Source organism: Dermacentor albipictus, chromosome 1, assembly GCF_038994185.2.
Source record: "Dermacentor albipictus isolate Rhodes 1998 colony chromosome 1, USDA_Dalb.pri_finalv2, whole genome shotgun sequence".
Classification (NCBI taxonomy): domain Eukaryota; kingdom Metazoa; phylum Arthropoda; class Arachnida; order Ixodida; family Ixodidae; genus Dermacentor; species Dermacentor albipictus.
Window position 1 is genome coordinate 331,228,720 of NC_091821.1, and position 17,191 is coordinate 331,245,910.

Sequence of the window (17,191 nt, forward strand, 5' to 3'; positions counted from 1 at the left end):
GTTGATGTGCTATGAAAACGCAGCCAGCGCAAACTGGCAGAGATCATCTCCAAGTAACCATATTAAAATACAGTTTTTTTCTTCTCTCTTCTTTTTTCTTTCTTTTGTTTAAGAGAATGGCACTATACTGAAGCTGGCAGAGGAAAGCGTTGCCACGGGTGGAGTCCCTGCTCCTGCGCGTTTGGTGGACACGTTCAAGGCCACTGCTGAGCCCATACGGAAGATGCTGGTCTCCGTGCAGGTAGTTAACTATAACAGCTTTTTTAAAGGCTCACTTATACTAGGCCGACCCGATACCGATTTCGGTCTGCCGACTGTCGGCGACAGCGTCTTTTCTCTTCGTGTCGGCGCCTCTGTCACGCTGTACCGATGCCGACAATGGGTGGCATCGGGGCTGTCCTCCGACGGTGGGCGGAGAGTTCGGCGTAGGTAGAGCGCTTATCGGAGATCACATACACTCGATAAACAATTAAAGAAATCATTAAGCACGGCAGTCCGCAAAAGTAAAGCAAGGACAGTTATGTTGCCAATCCTCCCTCCCTTCACTCCCTCCCCCACGCCATATCATTAATGTAACATAGCAGCGGCAGCGTAGCTGCCGTCATGTAGGAAGGGAGACGTTGACGACCCAGTGGTTAGCCGAGAACAAACGCACAGGTGTTTAATGCACGTATATATAAAGCGAAAGGGGAAAGGGAAAGGGAGGAGTGAACATAGACAAAAAGAACTTGGCGCCTGCGCATTGACAGCGCGCACATGACGCGGCGGTTTGATACCATATTTACAACATTTCTTCCCTCTTAAAAACGCTGCACTGGTTTGCGGGATCTTGTGGAGCGTCGAACAGGTTGCATGGGTACTTGGTCTGCCCCGGATGCCACGAGTGGTGGAACAGGTATCTGGTGGTCCAGGTCTCGAAACGCTTCTTGGGGTGAAGATTCTCCCGCGTCTTCGGGGCTCGCGGATGGCTCTTGGCAGAGTGGCGGTGCGCTCTGAGTACGGTCTCTGCTGATCAAGCCTGGGTCGGTTCCTGGTGGTTCATCTGGAGACGATTCAGTGCGGGTGCGCACTTGGTCGATGTGACGCCGCATGATTGCTTGAGGAGTCTCCACTGTGATCATCCGTCCTCCCGATGTCGCTGTTACCCGTCCTGGTATCCATTTACCATTTGACCCGTAGTTGCGGACATGTACACTACAGTCCGTTGGAGGCAACCACTCGTCGTTTTCCTTTTTAGAATTAGACACAGTCGCCGCAGGGAAGCAGGTGTCCAGGCGCGATCGTATCTGGTACCCCAGCAGCATTTCCGATGGCGACTTTCCGGTTTTCTGGGGAGTCCTTCTGTAATTAAGCAAAAAACGTGTAAGGTTATGCTCCAGCTTTCCGCGTCGCATCTTCCGGAGACCATCCTTGATTGTCCGTACTGCCCTCTCCGCCGCTCCGTTTGATTGCGGGTGATAGGGTGCGGTTCTTAGGTGTGTAATGTTGTTCCTGTCAGCAAACGTTGCAAATTCCTGGCTGGTGAACTGAGTTCCATTGTCGGATACGAGGGTTCTTGGTACCCCGAAATGGCTAAATATATCCCGTAGGCAGTCAATGGTGGTTGTCGAAGTAGCCTGGTTCAGCGGCACTGCTTCTATCCACTTAGTGTGGGAATCTACTACCACGAGAACCATTTTACCTTCTATTGGTCCTGCGAAGTCGACGTGAACCCGCGACCATCTCTCCTGCGTTTGAGGCCAACTTAACGGCGGGGCCGCTGGTGGCATAGGCAAATTGGCAATGCAGTTCTCGCATTGAGCTGCCGTGCGCTCTACTTCGCGGTCTATTCCTGGCCACCAAAACAAGGACCGCGCAACTGTTTTCATTGCCGAGGACCCCTGATGCGTTTCATGCAATAATTGTAGCAAGCGCTTACGCGCTGCGACAGGTATGACGACACGGTGTCCCCAATAGACGAGATCGTGTGCCAGAGATAGCTCTAACTTGCGATCAGCAAAGGGAGCCAAGGAAGGGTCAAGTCGTTCTGCGCCTTTCGGCCACCCGTGTAACACGTTTTGCTTTACGCGAGCTAAGGTTGAGTCATTGGCGGTCAGCTCCTTCAGCTCACGTGATGTGACTATCCCTTCATCCAGACTTTTCAAACAAAATACGTACTCTTCAGGGTCAGGTTCCGTGACGAGATCGGAGCCCTGCAGAGGCAGTCTGCTCAGTGCATCCGCATTCAGTAGCAGCCTTCCCGGAGCATATTCGAGCTTGTAACGGTAGCCTCCCAGGTAGAGGGCCCAGCGTTGGATGCGAGCTGCAGCCATGGCAGGCGTCTGGCGGTCGGGCCTCAGCAGTCCTAGAAGTGGCTGGTGGTCGCTAACGAGGACGAACTCTCGACCTAAAAGGTAATCCCGGAACTTAGTCACCCCAAAAACAAGTGCCAGTGCTTCTCGTTCTAATTGAGAATAATTTCTTTCGGCTTTTGTCAGGGTTCGGGAACGGAACCCGACTGGTCTGTTGGTGCTTCCAATTGTGTGAAAAAGAACAGCGCCTATACCACGAGCGGATGCGTCACATTCCAACTTCAGTTTCCGCGATGGATCAAAATGCACAAGTACCTCGGCGTCCTTAAGATGCTGCTTTGCCTTCCGAAATGCAGATTCCTGTGATAACTTCCACTGCCAGCGTGCGTTTTTTTCTAGCAACTGGTACAATGGGAACAGTGTATCGGACATATTCGGCAAAAACTTTGAATAGAACGAGATCATACCAAGGAACGAACGCAGCTCACTTAGGTTTTGGGGACTAGGGGCATTCATGATAGCATCTACATTTTTCTCAGTTGGGTGAAGGCCGGTACGATCAATACGATGCCCAAGATAAGAGACAGATGGCTGGCTAAATTTACACTTATCGTATCTGAGCTTCACACCGTGTTCTCTGAACCGTTCTAACACCATTTGCAATCGAGCTCCGCAGTCTTCAACCCTTTCCGCGACTAGAACGTCATCCAAGTAAGCCTGAACGCCAGGTAAACCAGATAGTATGGTATCAAGTTTTCTTTGGAAAATTGCGGGAGCCGAGGAAATGCCGAACGGTAGCCTATTGTAACAAAACAGGCCTTTGTGAGTGTTGATAACGCAAAGCTTCCGAGAGTCCTCGTCCAAAAGCACCTGGTTATAAGCATCCCGCAAGTCGAGCGTACTGTACAACTGGCCTCCTCCTAATGACGCAAAGATATCTTGAATTACCGGAAGTGGGTACTGCTCCGTGGCGCAAGCAGGATTTAGAGTAGCTTTAAAATCGCCGCAAATTCTGACCGACCCATCTTTCTTCAGAACGGGTACAATGGGCGTCGCCCAATTCGAATGCTTGACTGGCGATATTACACCCAGCGACACTAACCGGTCAAGTTCTTGCGATACCTTGTCACGTAGAGCGTATGGAATAGGTCTCGCCTTACAGAATTTGGGAACAGCGTCGCCCTTCAGCAGGAGGCTGGCTGGTGGTCCCTTGATCAACCCCAAGGTTTCTGAGAAAACGTCCTGGTATGTGTCGCAGATGGCATGGATTCTGTGACAGTCCACTTGATCCGCCGTGGCCTCGCCTTCACCCGTCACTTGTAGTACCGGAACGCCCGCTTGTTCCAGGAGCATTAGCAGATCCCGGCCGCACAGGCTTGGTCCGGGGCAGTCTAGCACTACCAGGGCACAGTTAACGGAAATATCGCGGTATTTCACACAAAGTTGAAGCTCGCCCACCACCGGTAATCTTCCATTGTAGCAGGATAGCTTCACGTGTGAAGGCTTCAAGCTTGGCCAGCATTTGTGATGTTTATCAAAAAGCTGTCGCGATATTACGCACACCGGGGAACCAGTATCTACTTCCATGGATAAATCCACGCCTCCCCAACTAAACGTACGCCTAATTGGTGGCTGAAGAGCATTCTTTCGTGCTGACGCCAACGTCCAGATGTGCGCACTATCGCTGTTGTCCTCTTCTGAAACGGCGTCTTCCACCGCCAAGGCTTTCGCGTGATGAACTCTCCGATTGCTGGGAACACCGTTACCATTGCGGCTGCGACACATTTTTGCCAAGTGACCCCTCTGACCACAAGAGTAACATAGGGCTTTAGCCCATCGACAGCTGTTGCTGTCGTGTCTAAAACTGCCACACCTTCCGCACTCCAGTCGCCCTGCGCTTTCCGTGCTTGATCTCGATGGTAGCTTGCGATGCGCTTCCACTTTAAGCACAGGCGGTACGTCTACGGACATTGTCCTGGCGTCTTTTTCGGCAGTTTCAGCGGCTATTGCTATCGACTCCGCTTCCTCCAGCGTTAATTCCTTCTTTGACAGAAGTTGCTTTTGCACGGCCTTTGAACGCACGCCACAGACAATTCTGTCACGAAGGTAAAAATAAAAAAATAAATATAAAGGTTACAAATTACTGATTAGATTTATAGGGAGCATTCACAATGACGCCAGATAGACCACTTTGTACTCCTATTCATAATTCCCCGTATGTTGCTTCAGATAAGCGTATCTAGGTAACACGAACCTTTTTCTTTAGCATGATGCTTTTAGCGCATAAACTCGAAAAATAAAAGAACACAGTGAGAGGTGAAAGGAAAGAAGAGACGATCGCTACATTTCTGAGGATAGAAAAGGAGAGCCAACCATATAGGAAATTTACTTAAGTATAACTTCTTCTTGGGTGGGTTGGCATTTACTTAGTAGGATGCTTTTTAGAGCAAGAACTCCACAAAAGAAATAAATCGGTGTGATGCGAAGAGAAAGGCGCTCGTCTTTTCTTTCCTTTCGCATTTCACTGTTTCCTTTTTCTGCAGTTTTTGCGCTAGAAAGCATCGTGGTATGTAAACGCCAACTCGCCCAAGAAGTTATCCTGCGCAACTTTTTCACCGTGCTGGCTGTACGGCAATATGGCGACTTCAGTGAAGCCCGTGAACAACCCCTATACGTACTTTAACTAACTCAGTAACGAGCAAACAGACAATCAATTGAAACCTCGAGATGCAGCTTAACATCCTCGTCGTTCCCAGCGCCGGAGCCTGTACGTGTTCTCGGACGAGGACGTCCGCCAGTACCGCCTGGACGCCTGCGAAGGGCGGCACGTGGACTGCCCGTCGTGCCTCCTGGACCCCTTTTGCGGATGGGATGGCAGCACGTGCCTCCCTCACGTGGTCGGGTGTGTGAGCAAAATGACACGCAGTGCAAAGCACAGCATATGGCGTATATTTCGTGCATACCGGTTGGCGCAGCCCAGTCAGGCTCGCTGAGTGCGTGCGTGTGTGTGCATAGTGTCGTTCACTGTAGGCGTAAGGTAAATGCCAGAAAACTGACAAAGCCAAAACCTGTCAATAATCAATCTTTAGAAACTGCCCATGGTTATGTCTATCCTGGCCTAAATGATAGTTGTATCTGTGTGTAGATGGGTTTTGGAGGAAGAAGAGATGTTTTACAAAGGCGGTTGTGGGTCCTAAAATGCGTGATCAATGATATTGACACGTGTACTTGTTTATCTTTATCGGGCGGCCAGGTTTCACCACCTAACAAATGTTATCGCACAGCATTGGACGCGCCTGCATGCATCGGAAGTTTCTGGAATGTTATCGATGGTGTTATCCGCTGTCTGTCACCGAACATTATGTAATCTGATTGCATGTATGCGCGAAGCCAATGGTGTAGAACTTTGTGGAAGACAGGTGGGTCCCAGCGATTACTCTGGAACATTCCATGACTAATGCATAAAAGCCGACGCGCTTGACCTGCTGATCAGATTTCCGATGTTCACCGACTGTGTTCACCGCTATCGTTGTGCTTCGAGTGCAACTTGCTTTTGAGGGCACACGTTCGCCCAATAAAGATTTAGTTTCGCCATTTACAGTTTTGTTACTGTGTTCCTCCCAGTCACTACCACATGACAATATTACGCAATTGTTAGAAGAACAATGAAGTACATCCGCCGCAGTGGCTTAGCGGCTATGGTTTTGCACTGCTAAGCGCAAGGTCGCGGGATCAAATCCCAGCCATGCGGCAACATTTCGATGAGGGCGAAATGCAAACATGCCCGTGTCCATTGGGGGTACCTTGAAGATACCGTGGTGGTTAAGCACAATTAATTAGGAGTCCCCCAATACGGTGTGCCTCATAATCAAGTCATCATTTTGGTGTGTAAAACCACAGAATTTAATTCACTATATTACACTTTTGTTCAGGCCCCTATTTCTGGATGTTCAAATTGTGCGCCTGAATGGTAGAATAAATTACTACGAGGCATCATTAATACCAGTTTCTGTCGGAGTTGAAAATCCAAGCACATCGAATTCAGGCATAGCGTCGAGCTTGAGAAGGTGAATAATAAAAGTAAGCATTTCATTTTTTGTTACCGGATCATCTGACTATGCTGCAGCGGAATATCACAGCGTTTCCTTTGGCACATAACCCATGTTAGATATTATCACGCCTATACAATGTTCGCGCTTTGATGGTAACCGTATTTCACCGGATTGTCCTCGTGGTTTGTTTATCGCTAGACGCCGCTTGCATGCGGCAATTCTTTAATCTTGTCACGGAATCAGCAATGAAAGTCTTAATCAGATTGCGTGAGAAACGCTTTCAATGTTCAAGACATACTAATTAATAACAGAAATGCAAGACAATATTGAAGCGTACTCGCGTTCAGTTTATTACGAGCAGCGCCTAACGGAACACAAATCACAGAAAAAAAAAGACGAGGACAGGCGTTGTACTGCCCTGCGTGAATGATGTTATTTTATGTTGTTGAGAAGCTGCCCAACTGATAAAAGAAAATTTCTTCACATCTTTTCAGGTCGACAGCCACAACGAGGCGAAATTGCTGAAGGCTGATGGTGTGCCCAATAAGGACTTTGTTTTTGTTTATATGTACGGTAATATTAGTCTTCTAGCGCAACCGGGACGCTTTCAGACGCATTTCATTTGTGCATCATTTTGTTGCTTAAGCGTGGCACGAGCCTTCGCCATTGTCCACGGGCGAAGTATCGGCTGAAAATGAAGCGCCACTGCTCGAATAATGACAAAGCTACGAACTGCTTTTCTTCGACAAATGTGATTGTTCGATGATGGCTAATCGAATCCACTATCGTTCGACCTGGAATTACGAAGTAGTGGACGTCGAAGGAAGTCAGTGCCACTCAATTGTGCTCACCTCGGTGCACTGGTGACATAACGGGCACATTTAACTTTCAGAATGCGTGTCTACTGCGATGATGAAGTTGTTGCATGCGTTCGACAAATAAAGTTGTGCAGTACGCCGTGGTTGCTTAGTAACTTTGGCGCTGTGCTGTTCAAGCACGAGGTTTCGGGATCAAATCTCGGTCGCGGCGACCGCATTTTGAAGGGGCTGAAACGTTAAAGCGCTCGTGCATTGGATGCACGTGAAATGGGTTCTGAACCAACCCCCTGGCGTGATGAAAATACATAGTCCGGGGATAGCATACGCAGCTGTAAACATCTGAGCCAAGTTTTGCAGTTGTGCGTGGCGCGTGGAACACGCAACTGGAGCGCCAAGTCACTTTTCTCTGAAACGCAGAAGCCTGCTCCTCACTCTTTCCTGGACGCTTTATTTTGTAATATAGCAGATTATCATACGTGGTTCCTATTGGCCAATAGCTGACATCAATCAGGAAGGACGCATGGATCACTGCGCTTCTTCCTGCTGTTATTGTGCGTATTTATTGACAAAGTTTAATAAACAGGCTGAAGTAAGCGAAAGTCTGCTTTCGTATTTGGATAATTACGTACTTCCGGAAGGAGCCGACCATCGTCTGATCACGCTCGGTCGCGGCCACCCGCGTAGAAATCAGACTTGGGTCACCCTGCTTATCGGTGACGTAGCCGCCTAATCTCGCTAATTTCAACTGGTTTTGGAGGCTCAACTAGCCTCGAACAATGCGAAACTAAAGGTCAGACCACAAGCACGCTTTCTAATGCGCGCTTACTCCTAAGCGCTTCTGGGTAGACGTCCTGGCAGACTGATGATAGCTTTTCAAAATGCACAAGTTGGATGTGGCTACTACCCTTCGGTCATGCCGGAGCATATGAGCGGGAGCACGCACTCAAGCGCTGTCGTTCACGAAGCAAACACAGCGCATGCGCACTACAGTTGCATGCAGCTGCCGTCTGCTACGTAACGTAGATACCGGGGCTGCCGCGGTGTGCTGCGACGGCTCCACTGGCTGAGCGCACTGCGGCTCGTTGACGACAACCGCGTTTGGCTTCCGTTTGGCGCGTTGCATGCGCCAAAAATATGAAGTAGTAGCGTCTACGTTAACATTCAAAACTAAATTTGAATTGCGCGCCGCGGCGACGTTCAGTCGGTTGACCGTTACGATCGAGCATAACCCGCTCCGCCGTAGCTTCGCAGTTGAAGGCATTGAACAAGGAGAGGAAGCACCGCGAAGGGCGTCTTTGATCGCCAATAACTCCGCTTCTGCTATAAGCCTTAAAGTACTTTTCTTCAGCAAAGTATTTCTGAAATAGCCTATTTTAATTTCAAAGGCATTTCTTCGCTTTGGCCTAACGACAGGTTCCAAGAGCACCACGCAGCCGTTGAGGCGCAGGTAGGCTATACCGGAGACGCATTTGGTAGGCCACTGTCGACGTGGTGCGTATTAGCACCAGCCTTCATTTCAGCACATGTGATGCGCTCGAAAAAAGATTACGCTGATGGAACGCACATTCTGGAATCTATTTGAAAGAGTTACGCTTTAGTGAAATGGTGAATTGAATCCAATTCAAGTAAAGTCTTTTACTCAAAGTACGCCTACCTACTTCCTTAATATTCCTTTACCTCGAGCGGACTGTTATAAATATCTCGGCATTCACATCACGTCATACGGGTCCTGGGACATTCATATCGAATATGAGCAGAAAATGTTGTTTAGGCGAGAATAATTCACGCTGTCTACCCCTGCACCCAGTGTTGGTGGACATATGAGCTGCTCACTTATGGACGCGTGACGCAGTTAAGTGGTGCAGGCAGCAGTAACCAAATAGGTTCTAAAAAAATATTCCCAGAAAAGCAATGATATCCCTGAAATGGAGTTCGACCACCGCCATCTTAGGAGGGCCACGACCAAACATTATCTCATAGTGGAGGAAAAGAAGAATTTTTTTGACACCCCAATAAGTTTAATATGGCTAATTTTACCGTATAGATACTGGCCGGCGTGTATTTTTGTGCTACAGGCTTTACAAATTCAGAAGCCTGAATGTCCTTGACAAATATTATTGGAGTTCACGTCATCAATATTCAGCTAAAAGTAATACCTTCTTTGGGAAAGATCAGTTTTTATATTTCAATTAGCCTAGCATTTACATTACAGAACATATTAACACTTAATTTTTAAGCGAACGCCACCCGACCATATCCTATTTCAGAGGTGAAGGAGGGCCAAGCTCTGGCTTCACGTCTCCTGGTAAGAAGCTGCTCGAGATTCCGCTCCAGCAATTTTTTTATAAACCGCCTTGACGGCAACTCGGAACGTTCGCTTTGGATCAAACACGCGCACTCCTGGCTCATATTGGAATAAATTAGCTCCGATTGCGTGATGCGTGGCTCGACAATGGCGACATCTGCGCATAAGACATATGCACGATCGAGCAATGGCTGCTTTCCTCTAGACAATAATATCAAGGTAAAGCGCTTGGTAGTACAGTTGCAAACACATACGCGATATTTGTGCTACATGCACATTGGTTGCGTGCGGTTTTAGCAAGTGGCCCGTTATGTTGACCGAAATGAAATGCGTTTCGCGCGAAAACAATGTCTCTCTAAGATTGTTTGATTCATCCATTGTTTGCAGATTTTAAACCTCAGACTGGCTTACCTTCTTTAAGTCCCCCCTTCCCACCTGCCTCATGCAATAACCGCTGGCATCTTGGCCAAACATTCGTAGTGGGTAAACGCCATGGAATAAGGAGCAAGCAAGCAGGTGACACCAAATGGTCGACTTGCGCTCTTCCCCAGGTGGCCGTCCAACTCTCTTGGGAACAAGAAGAGAACTAAAGAGACGCGTCATGCTTCCTGTGTGGTAACACAACAACCCAATGCTCAAGCCTAGCGCGGAGCCATCCCCTGATCTGCCGCCCGATGCGTCCTCTTCCAGCGATCACAGGCAGCAGAATTCATTTGCCTTCTGGTCCGGTAACAATGCGTCCAGCCATCGGGCCTACGTGCTGCTTCTAATGCTTGTGCTCATTCTGCTTGCCGCTGTTTTGGGCATTGTGATGACATTGCTTATAGTCATTCGCGGCGGTGAGGCTCGTACCGACGCTGGTGCCACGGTCGCCTGGACAGAGTGGCAGCCGAGTGGTCCAATGAAAAGGCCGCCCACTGGTCCGATCCGAGGGCGCCCCACCGACGCGACTCCTCCTCACGGCCGCGGTGAGATACGCTATAGTACTGGAGATCTGAAAAGTAACTGTGCAGCGACAGAGTAAAAGAAAATATGGTGATAATTGTGAACTACGTCGCACGTTCGCCTGCGATATGATAGAGCGCTAGATCTGTAGTTCATCTTATCAAGTCTGTGGGGTGTATTCTTCGGACGGTTGTAGACGAGAACAATGTTCACACACTGCGTGAACTAAATGCAACCATTACCCAGCACATTGCACAGATAACTACGTCAATCTTTCACCGAGTGTCTAAAAATTTGAGGGACGCCTAAGCTTAGCCTTTAAGAGTGGAACGTGATAGTATTCAAATATCTCTGGCTACGCTTCTCACTCTTCCAAGCAAATGCAGCTTACGTAACAACAATGTTTACCGGGAAACGCTGGCGGCGAACGCTATGCACAAAGGCAAAATTTCTAGTAGAAACGTGGCCTCTTGCGTGGGCTGATTGATCCTATGTTATTGTTTGCGCACTTTGAATATTTCAGTCTGAGAAGATTTATCATAAAAATATGGAGGACGCTTAAACTGCGCCTATAAGAGTGGAATGCAATAGCATTCAAAGATCCCTGACTCCTCCTAACGCTTCGGGCAACTGCAGCTTGTCTGACCGTAATGTTTACCGGGAAACGCTGCCGGCCAAATTTATGCGCGAAGGCGAGGTTTCTGGTAGAAACGCGGCCTCTTGCGTAGGCCGATCTGTTATTGTTTCGCACTTTTGACATTTCAGTCTGATGTAGATATATCATAAAAGGCGGGCGCTATCAGTGTTTTGTTTTATAAAATTTGTTTGTGGGCTGCCATTTACTAAATGCCGAGAAATAACTTTGTAAAGAACGTCATACAAAGTTGGAGCAACTTTAGTAATAGAACAATTTTATTGCCGGATATAATATGCGCAGTCCGGATTGATATTTTACGAGAAAACCTCGACGCTGGAGGCCGGGCGCCGGCGGCGGATTGCTTGCGACGGGAGGCCCTTGATACTATCTCGTTAATAATGTCCAATGTCGCGTGCAGACATGCGTCCAAGCCGGTGGTGAACTTTTTCAGCGTCAGTCGTGAATAAAACTTCAAATTTTCAGACCACTACTTCCCCTTTGTATCATATTTGTCTATGCCCCCGCCCTGTTGTCAGACTAAACGCCGCATGCAACAGGCGCGTCACATCAGGTACGAGCTTTGCACCGGTCCTCACTCTCTTGCATGCGTGATCATGCGGACGACAATTAAAATTCGGAGTAGGATATCTCGGAGCACAGACAGTAGAACAATTCTTCCAACTGACACGGTGTATAAACAACGACTGCCTCTAACTTTTCTATACAAACATACCCACTTATTGCCTGTAAACAAAACGCTAATTATCCAATCTTAGCTAATTCGGCTGCTGACAGTGATAATTATCATCTCACTTTGTGTCCCTCTGGCCACATAACTTATTTGCGCAGGTGGTCTTCGCGCACCTCCAAGTGATTTTAAGAAAATCATAAAGCTTAATTTTGAACAACAGGAACTTTCGGGCCATCCTTACTTCGCCTGTCTGTCACGCGACGTCGCGAAAACTGTGAAAACTTCTCATCTGATATGATGTGTACGCGCTGGTTATACACCATCAGACAAAATAAAAAAAAAAGATTGCCATTCCAACCGAAAGGCGAAGCATTGATTGTGATAGCAAATTAGTGGATAGCTATACGAACTAAGGATAGTAGTTTTATCGGCAGTATAAACTTGTAAACATAGGCATACTAACTAAATTAACAAGAATATTGTCTCGCGCGCACAAGCGAATATGAACACATCCCATTAGATGACCGCGGAAACTCGATGTCAAAACGCTGCAGTGAGGAAGCGCCGCAGCAGCAGTGAATGAATTGACCTCCGTGAAGACGCTTGCACCCGCCGTGGTTGCTCAGTGGCTATGGTGTTGGGCTGCTGAGCACGAGGTCGCGGGATCGAATCCCGGCCACGGAGGCCGCATTTCGATGTGGGCGAAAACACCCGTGTACTTAGATTTAGGTGCACGTTAAAGAACCCCAGGTGGTCGAAATTTCCGGAGTCCTCCACTACGGCGTGCCTCATCATCAGAAAGTGGTTTTGGCACGTAAAACCCCATAATTTAATTTTTTTTAGGAAGCTTGCATAAACGCGAAGTACGCCGTGAGAACACAGCGCTGCGCAGACTCTGTACCCGTCGCAGATTGATTTCGAGATACATCAGCCCAGCCGGCCGCGCCCACAGTAAAACTCGCCTCTCCCCCCGAAGCCTTGCGCGCGACGGAAGGCGGCGCGCTTCCTCCCTGCTTTCATCCGTTGCGTGCGCAAGAAATAGCCGCGAGCGCCGGCTCACGGTCGCTTGCTTTCACTCGCACATACAGCATATGGCGCGGTGACGATTTTATCGCCCTTGGATTTCATACGGAACCTCATGGTAACGCTGACGCCGACGACAAATGCGCCTGGAGTGTCCATATAATCGTTATCGCAATATTTCCGATTCTAAGCGTTTCTCACTATTAGCCTTCCGCGATTGGTCAAGTTGTTCTCGGGCTGCGCCTACTTCATCGGTCTGCCATGCGGCGTCACAAAAGCGCGATAACTCACCACGTCAATATGACCTGTACGCATTAAAGATGCATTAATATGCCGGAAAAACTAGCTTTTCTTCGGAGTTGTCGAAGACTGCCCGTTCCGAAAGGAATATATGATCGCTGCCCACCGATCATTCTGGCACTAGCTACTTAAAGCTGCCGTGGAGAATGCATTTATTTGCATAAAACAATCATTCTTGCACGATAATGTAACGTTGTCGAGCCCTTCCGACACGTTTACGATATTGCTCTGCCAAATATTGCTCGCTCCGCATCCGTTTTAGCGGCATTTTTAACCTTCCGTTGCACGCCGCCGCGATTTTTGACCATCCACAGCAAGCTAAGGAAGGGGAAGCTGGCCAATCGCAATGGCCACATGACCCATTTCATCAGGTTATCTACTTTAATTGCGTTAGCTCAGTCCCACCGAAACCCTCTCCACTTCTGAGTGCTTCTCTCGTATTTTCAGCCAATTAGATAAGAAAAAGGTGTCAATGTAGGCAACGCTATTCGCATTGAAAGGAAATAAAACTGCCTTCCTATCCACGAGGAGAGCGTTTGATTGGACGGTTTAAACAACGCTGGGGGTCACTGCCCAATCAATCCTTCCGTCGGCGATTGCGTAAATGTGATGTCGGCAGATTGGACTAGCTTGAGGTTATGAAGCCCAAGACGATGTTAGATATTGAAACGCCATTTTAACGAGCTTCAAACTTCCCTGCACTTGTTCGCGTGAACATGGTGACTCGTTTTTTTACGTGGTGCAGCGAAGCCAACGGTCAAGATGTTCACCCGGGGCATGCGCTACTACCGTGTTGCTTACATGGACGAAGCTCGTGGGCATCTCTTCGTCGGAGCCATGTGCGTCGTAACGTTTGTTCTAAGAGTGAAACGTACCATTTCTAATATTTCACAAGTAGCCATGTCTATAATACCGAGCTATTCTATAGTAGAAAAACACCTTTGTATTTGGTGCCGATGTTTCACAGTCTAGTCTTGACACGTCACCTTATGGAGGTTGGTTAGTCGCATGCTATACCGTATTTTCTTTTCACTTTCTTTCTTTCTTTCTTCCTTTCTAGTTCGAACAAATGTTTAAAAAAATCTCGTTGAGCATATAGCAACATTTGGCCTGTTCAGGTGGCTTATCAGAAGAGGCGGACGTTACTGTCACTTCACGTTAGTAATCACTAAGTCCAGTCGTTAATGAACGCTCACGAATTAACTTTAAGTGACTCACTTTAGGACACGTGTTCTCACTTTGGAAATGAAGCCGTACAGCAGTTAAGCAGTGCTTGCTTTGTAGAAAATTTAAAAACAAGCGCCACTTCCAAGTTCTGCAAAAAGTGCGTCGGCGTTGCAGCCAAGATAACCGAGAACTGCTGAACGCTGGCTTCTGGTAAACCTAAATCGGAACACCAGTGAAGTTCGTAGCACACTTTTGAGTTAGATATCTAGAAAGCGGTGCTAATCTAACGATTTCTGCCAAGCAAGCGTGATGACTTCTGATCAAATTCAATTTAGCTATCGTAACAATTACTCTACATTAAATCATTCATAAGATGATGTGTGAATTTTTATAATTTTAGCTACCTGGATATTACGATTCCTTATGTAATAGAAGATTCCGTGTCTTCCGTAGTTTCAACCCAGAAGGCGTAACAACGCTATCTAAAAATTTTTCTACCAGGCTAACGTTAGAGAGACAGTCGACTCACTGTGTAGCTTCGCCAGCAAAACTTCCATTGTGACCTACACTTAGCTCGCTTCCCATCACTGAATTCCCCAAATAGGCTTCCAGCCTTCATTTCTACATTGTTATTTTCGGTTTCGCTCTCTTATTCGCTCACTAAAGTCTAGTCAACAATATGCGTATGAATATGCTACATTAATCGTTTCTACTGGCAGTTCCAAAAGGCAGCATTGATGCAATAATAAAAAAAATAAACTAGAAATTTGAGAATTATCCGAGCTAAGAAGTTAAGTCTTGCTGCTTTGTCGTTTTCAGGAATGCATTGTACAAGAGTCAGCTTGACGACATAAGCAGCAACTCCTCCCAGGTGTGTCTGTAGCAATGCTTCATTATCTAATGTGCACGCCAGACGCGTATTGTAGGTGAAGTGAGCGCTGGGCTGTATTTCAGCATACATTTGCAGGAGATGCAAATGAAGGTGAGAACACGATCACGTCGTCTAGGTACAATATTTGTCTAGACAGAGTAATTAGGTATTAAATGTGATAACTGTTTTAAAGTCGTTAGTAATGCTTCTCAGTCGCCGAAGAAGACAAGCGCACGGCATATAGACCAGAATTTTCGGCACCACGGCCATGTTTGTGTTATGTGGATAATAATAATAATAATAATAATAATAATAATAATAATAATAATAATAATAATAATAATAATAATAATAATAATAATAATAATAATAATAATAATAACGACGACGACGACGACGACGACGACGACGATGATGATGATGATGATGATGATGATGATGATGATGATGATGATGATGATGGGACTGTTGAAACGGTGCGGGTGGCAGCGCGCCACAACGTGTTTTCGATTATCAGTCGCCTGCGGCGCCTGGTACTGAAAGCGCTGCAGCCGTCTCTGAATGCCGGTAAGTGTGTTTTCTTTAATGCGAGGAGATATCTTGAGACAGAAATATACCGCGGACACAATTTAGCGAGAGCACCCTGCTGCATCGTGTGATTAAACGGAGCTGCGGCTTCGTATGCTTTACTGCAGTTGCAACGTCGTGCAGCTGGCCAAGCTTTTTTTTTGCGAGGCCCGCATAACTATGCACGTTTTGTTAGGGCTTGAGGCTCTGTATGAAAAGACGACGTCTAGTACGCTATGCTTCTTTAAAAACGAGTGTCGCGTTTGTGCCACGCGCTGCCGCCATACTTTGCGCTGAATTTTTTACCCAGCTTTGTCATCTCAATCACCGTGTGATTTTAGCATACCACGATCGATATTGTCATGATTCATCAGCAGCAGGGGCTGATAAAAAAGGCAAGACACTCTAATTGAAGCCAACTGAAAAACGATCGTGCAGGGACCTCTTCTTCTCTTCCGCAATGCGCGAGATCTTCGTCTTCCTCTACGTGCCGCATACTGGATGTGGCATTTGCCTCCCTCCAGGAAGAGCATTGTCCCGAGGCTAACCTAGCGGCAGGAAGATGTGTCAGACGAGGTGTGGGCACTCCATTCCGAACAACACGGCTTCATGCGCACAATGTGCACAACTTCTGGTGGACGCTGCCTCGCCCCGGAGGAAGCAGGACTGTCAGGGATGACCTCATAGTTCAGGTCGCCGAGGCGCCGTAAAACCTTGTGCGGACAGAAGTACCACCTGAGTAGCTTTTCGGAAAGCCTTCGCCGACGGATGGGACTCCCAACCTACACTTTGTCGCCTGGCTGATATGTGATGTAGGGGCGCCGTAGATTGTAGCGTCGAGCGTCGTAGACCTGTTGTCGGGCGATTCTGACACGGTCGAGTTGTCTCGCTTCTTCAGCACGTTGAGCGAATGCTTCAACGTCCGTGCCTATGTCACCGCAGTCATGTGGCAACATCGCATCGAGCATCGTCGTCACTTCTCGGCCATGAAGAAGGCTAAATGGTGTATTTCGTGTTTTCCTGTTGAGCAGTGTAGTAAGGGAATGTGATGTACGGTAAAATGTCATCCCAATTTTCGTGCTCCATGTCTACGTACAAACTGAGCATGTCGGCGATAGTCTTGTGCAAGCGTTCTCTTAGGCCATTCGTTTGCGGGTTATAGGCTGTGGTCTTTCGGTGAGCCGTGCCGCTGAGGCTAAGCACTGTCTTTAGAAGTGTAGCCGTAAAAGCAGTCCCTCTGTCCGGTATTATCACCACTGGTGCACCGTACCTCAGAACCACGTTTTCAACAACAGAATCGCGCTGCTTCGACTGCGGTGGCAATTGGAAGGGCCTTGGTTTCTGCACAGCGTGTCAGGTAATCGGTGGCCACTATTACCCACTTATTGCCAGTATTGGAAGTCGGGAATGGCCCGTTAAGGTCCATCCCGATTTGGGCAAATGGGGTCGTGGGCACTTGGACTGGTTGAAGTAGCCCAGCTGGTTTCATATATGGTGGTTTGCGTCGCTGACAGTCGAGGCACG

The 17,191-nt window shown here is 47.7% G+C and overlaps 3 protein-coding genes across 5 annotated transcripts in view; 2 read left to right on the forward strand and 1 right to left on the reverse strand.

Moving 5' to 3' along the window:
• Positions 1-7,313, forward strand: part of LOC135909666 (semaphorin-2A-like) — a 33,094-nt gene extending 25,781 nt beyond the window's left edge. Inside the window, exons 13-15 of one of the 2 annotated variants that reach the window (XM_065441704.1) lie at positions 114-241; positions 5,048-5,193; positions 6,838-7,313. In XM_065441704.1, coding sequence (XP_065297776.1) covers positions 114-241; positions 5,048-5,193; positions 6,838-6,868 — 305 coding nt within the window. In that variant the 3' untranslated portion in view covers positions 6,869-7,313. Of the gene's footprint in view, positions 1-113; positions 242-5,047; positions 5,194-6,837 lie in introns of those variants that run through there. The other variant, XM_065441712.1, reaches the window with a different exon arrangement.
• Positions 711-4,391, reverse strand: LOC135909652 (uncharacterized). Its single transcript, XM_065441695.2, has 3 exons — positions 3,452-4,391; positions 2,158-2,386; positions 711-1,341 (listed from the first exon to the last, which is right to left on the reverse strand). The coding sequence occupies exons 1-3, from the start codon at positions 4,260-4,262 to the stop codon at positions 801-803; spliced, it is 1,581 nt and encodes a 526-aa protein (XP_065297767.1). The 5' UTR covers positions 4,263-4,391; the 3' UTR covers positions 711-800.
• A 2,653-nt stretch (positions 7,314-9,966) lies between the features above and the next one.
• LOC135909685 (semaphorin-2A-like) overlaps positions 9,967-17,191 on the forward strand; it is a 38,820-nt gene continuing 31,595 nt past the window's right edge. Inside the window, exons 1-3 of one of the 2 annotated variants that reach the window (XM_065441718.1) lie at positions 9,967-10,434; positions 13,808-13,901; positions 15,049-15,100. In XM_065441718.1, the coding sequence (XP_065297790.1) occupies positions 10,098-10,434; positions 13,808-13,901; positions 15,049-15,100 (483 nt within the window). In that variant the 5' untranslated portion in view covers positions 9,967-10,097. Of the gene's footprint in view, positions 10,435-13,807; positions 13,902-15,048; positions 15,101-15,558; positions 15,668-17,191 lie in introns of those variants that run through there. The other variant, XM_065441726.1, reaches the window with a different exon arrangement.

What these genes read in the sequence shown, in the direction of transcription:
- LOC135909652 (XM_065441695.2), bottom strand. Translation starts at nt 4,262, where the DNA reads ATGTCCGTAGACGTACCGCCTGTGCTTAAAGTGGAAGCGCATCGCAAG. An exon ending in CGACGCTGTTCCCAAATTCT is followed by an intron (nt 2,387 to 3,451) that starts GTAAGGCGAGAC and finishes ATTACCTTTTAG; the next exon opens with GTCGAGAGTTCGTCCTCGTT. An exon ending in ACGGAACCTGACCCTGAAGA is followed by an intron (nt 1,342 to 2,157) that starts GTACGTATTTTG and finishes GCTTAATTACAG; the next exon opens with AAGGACTCCCCAGAAAACCG.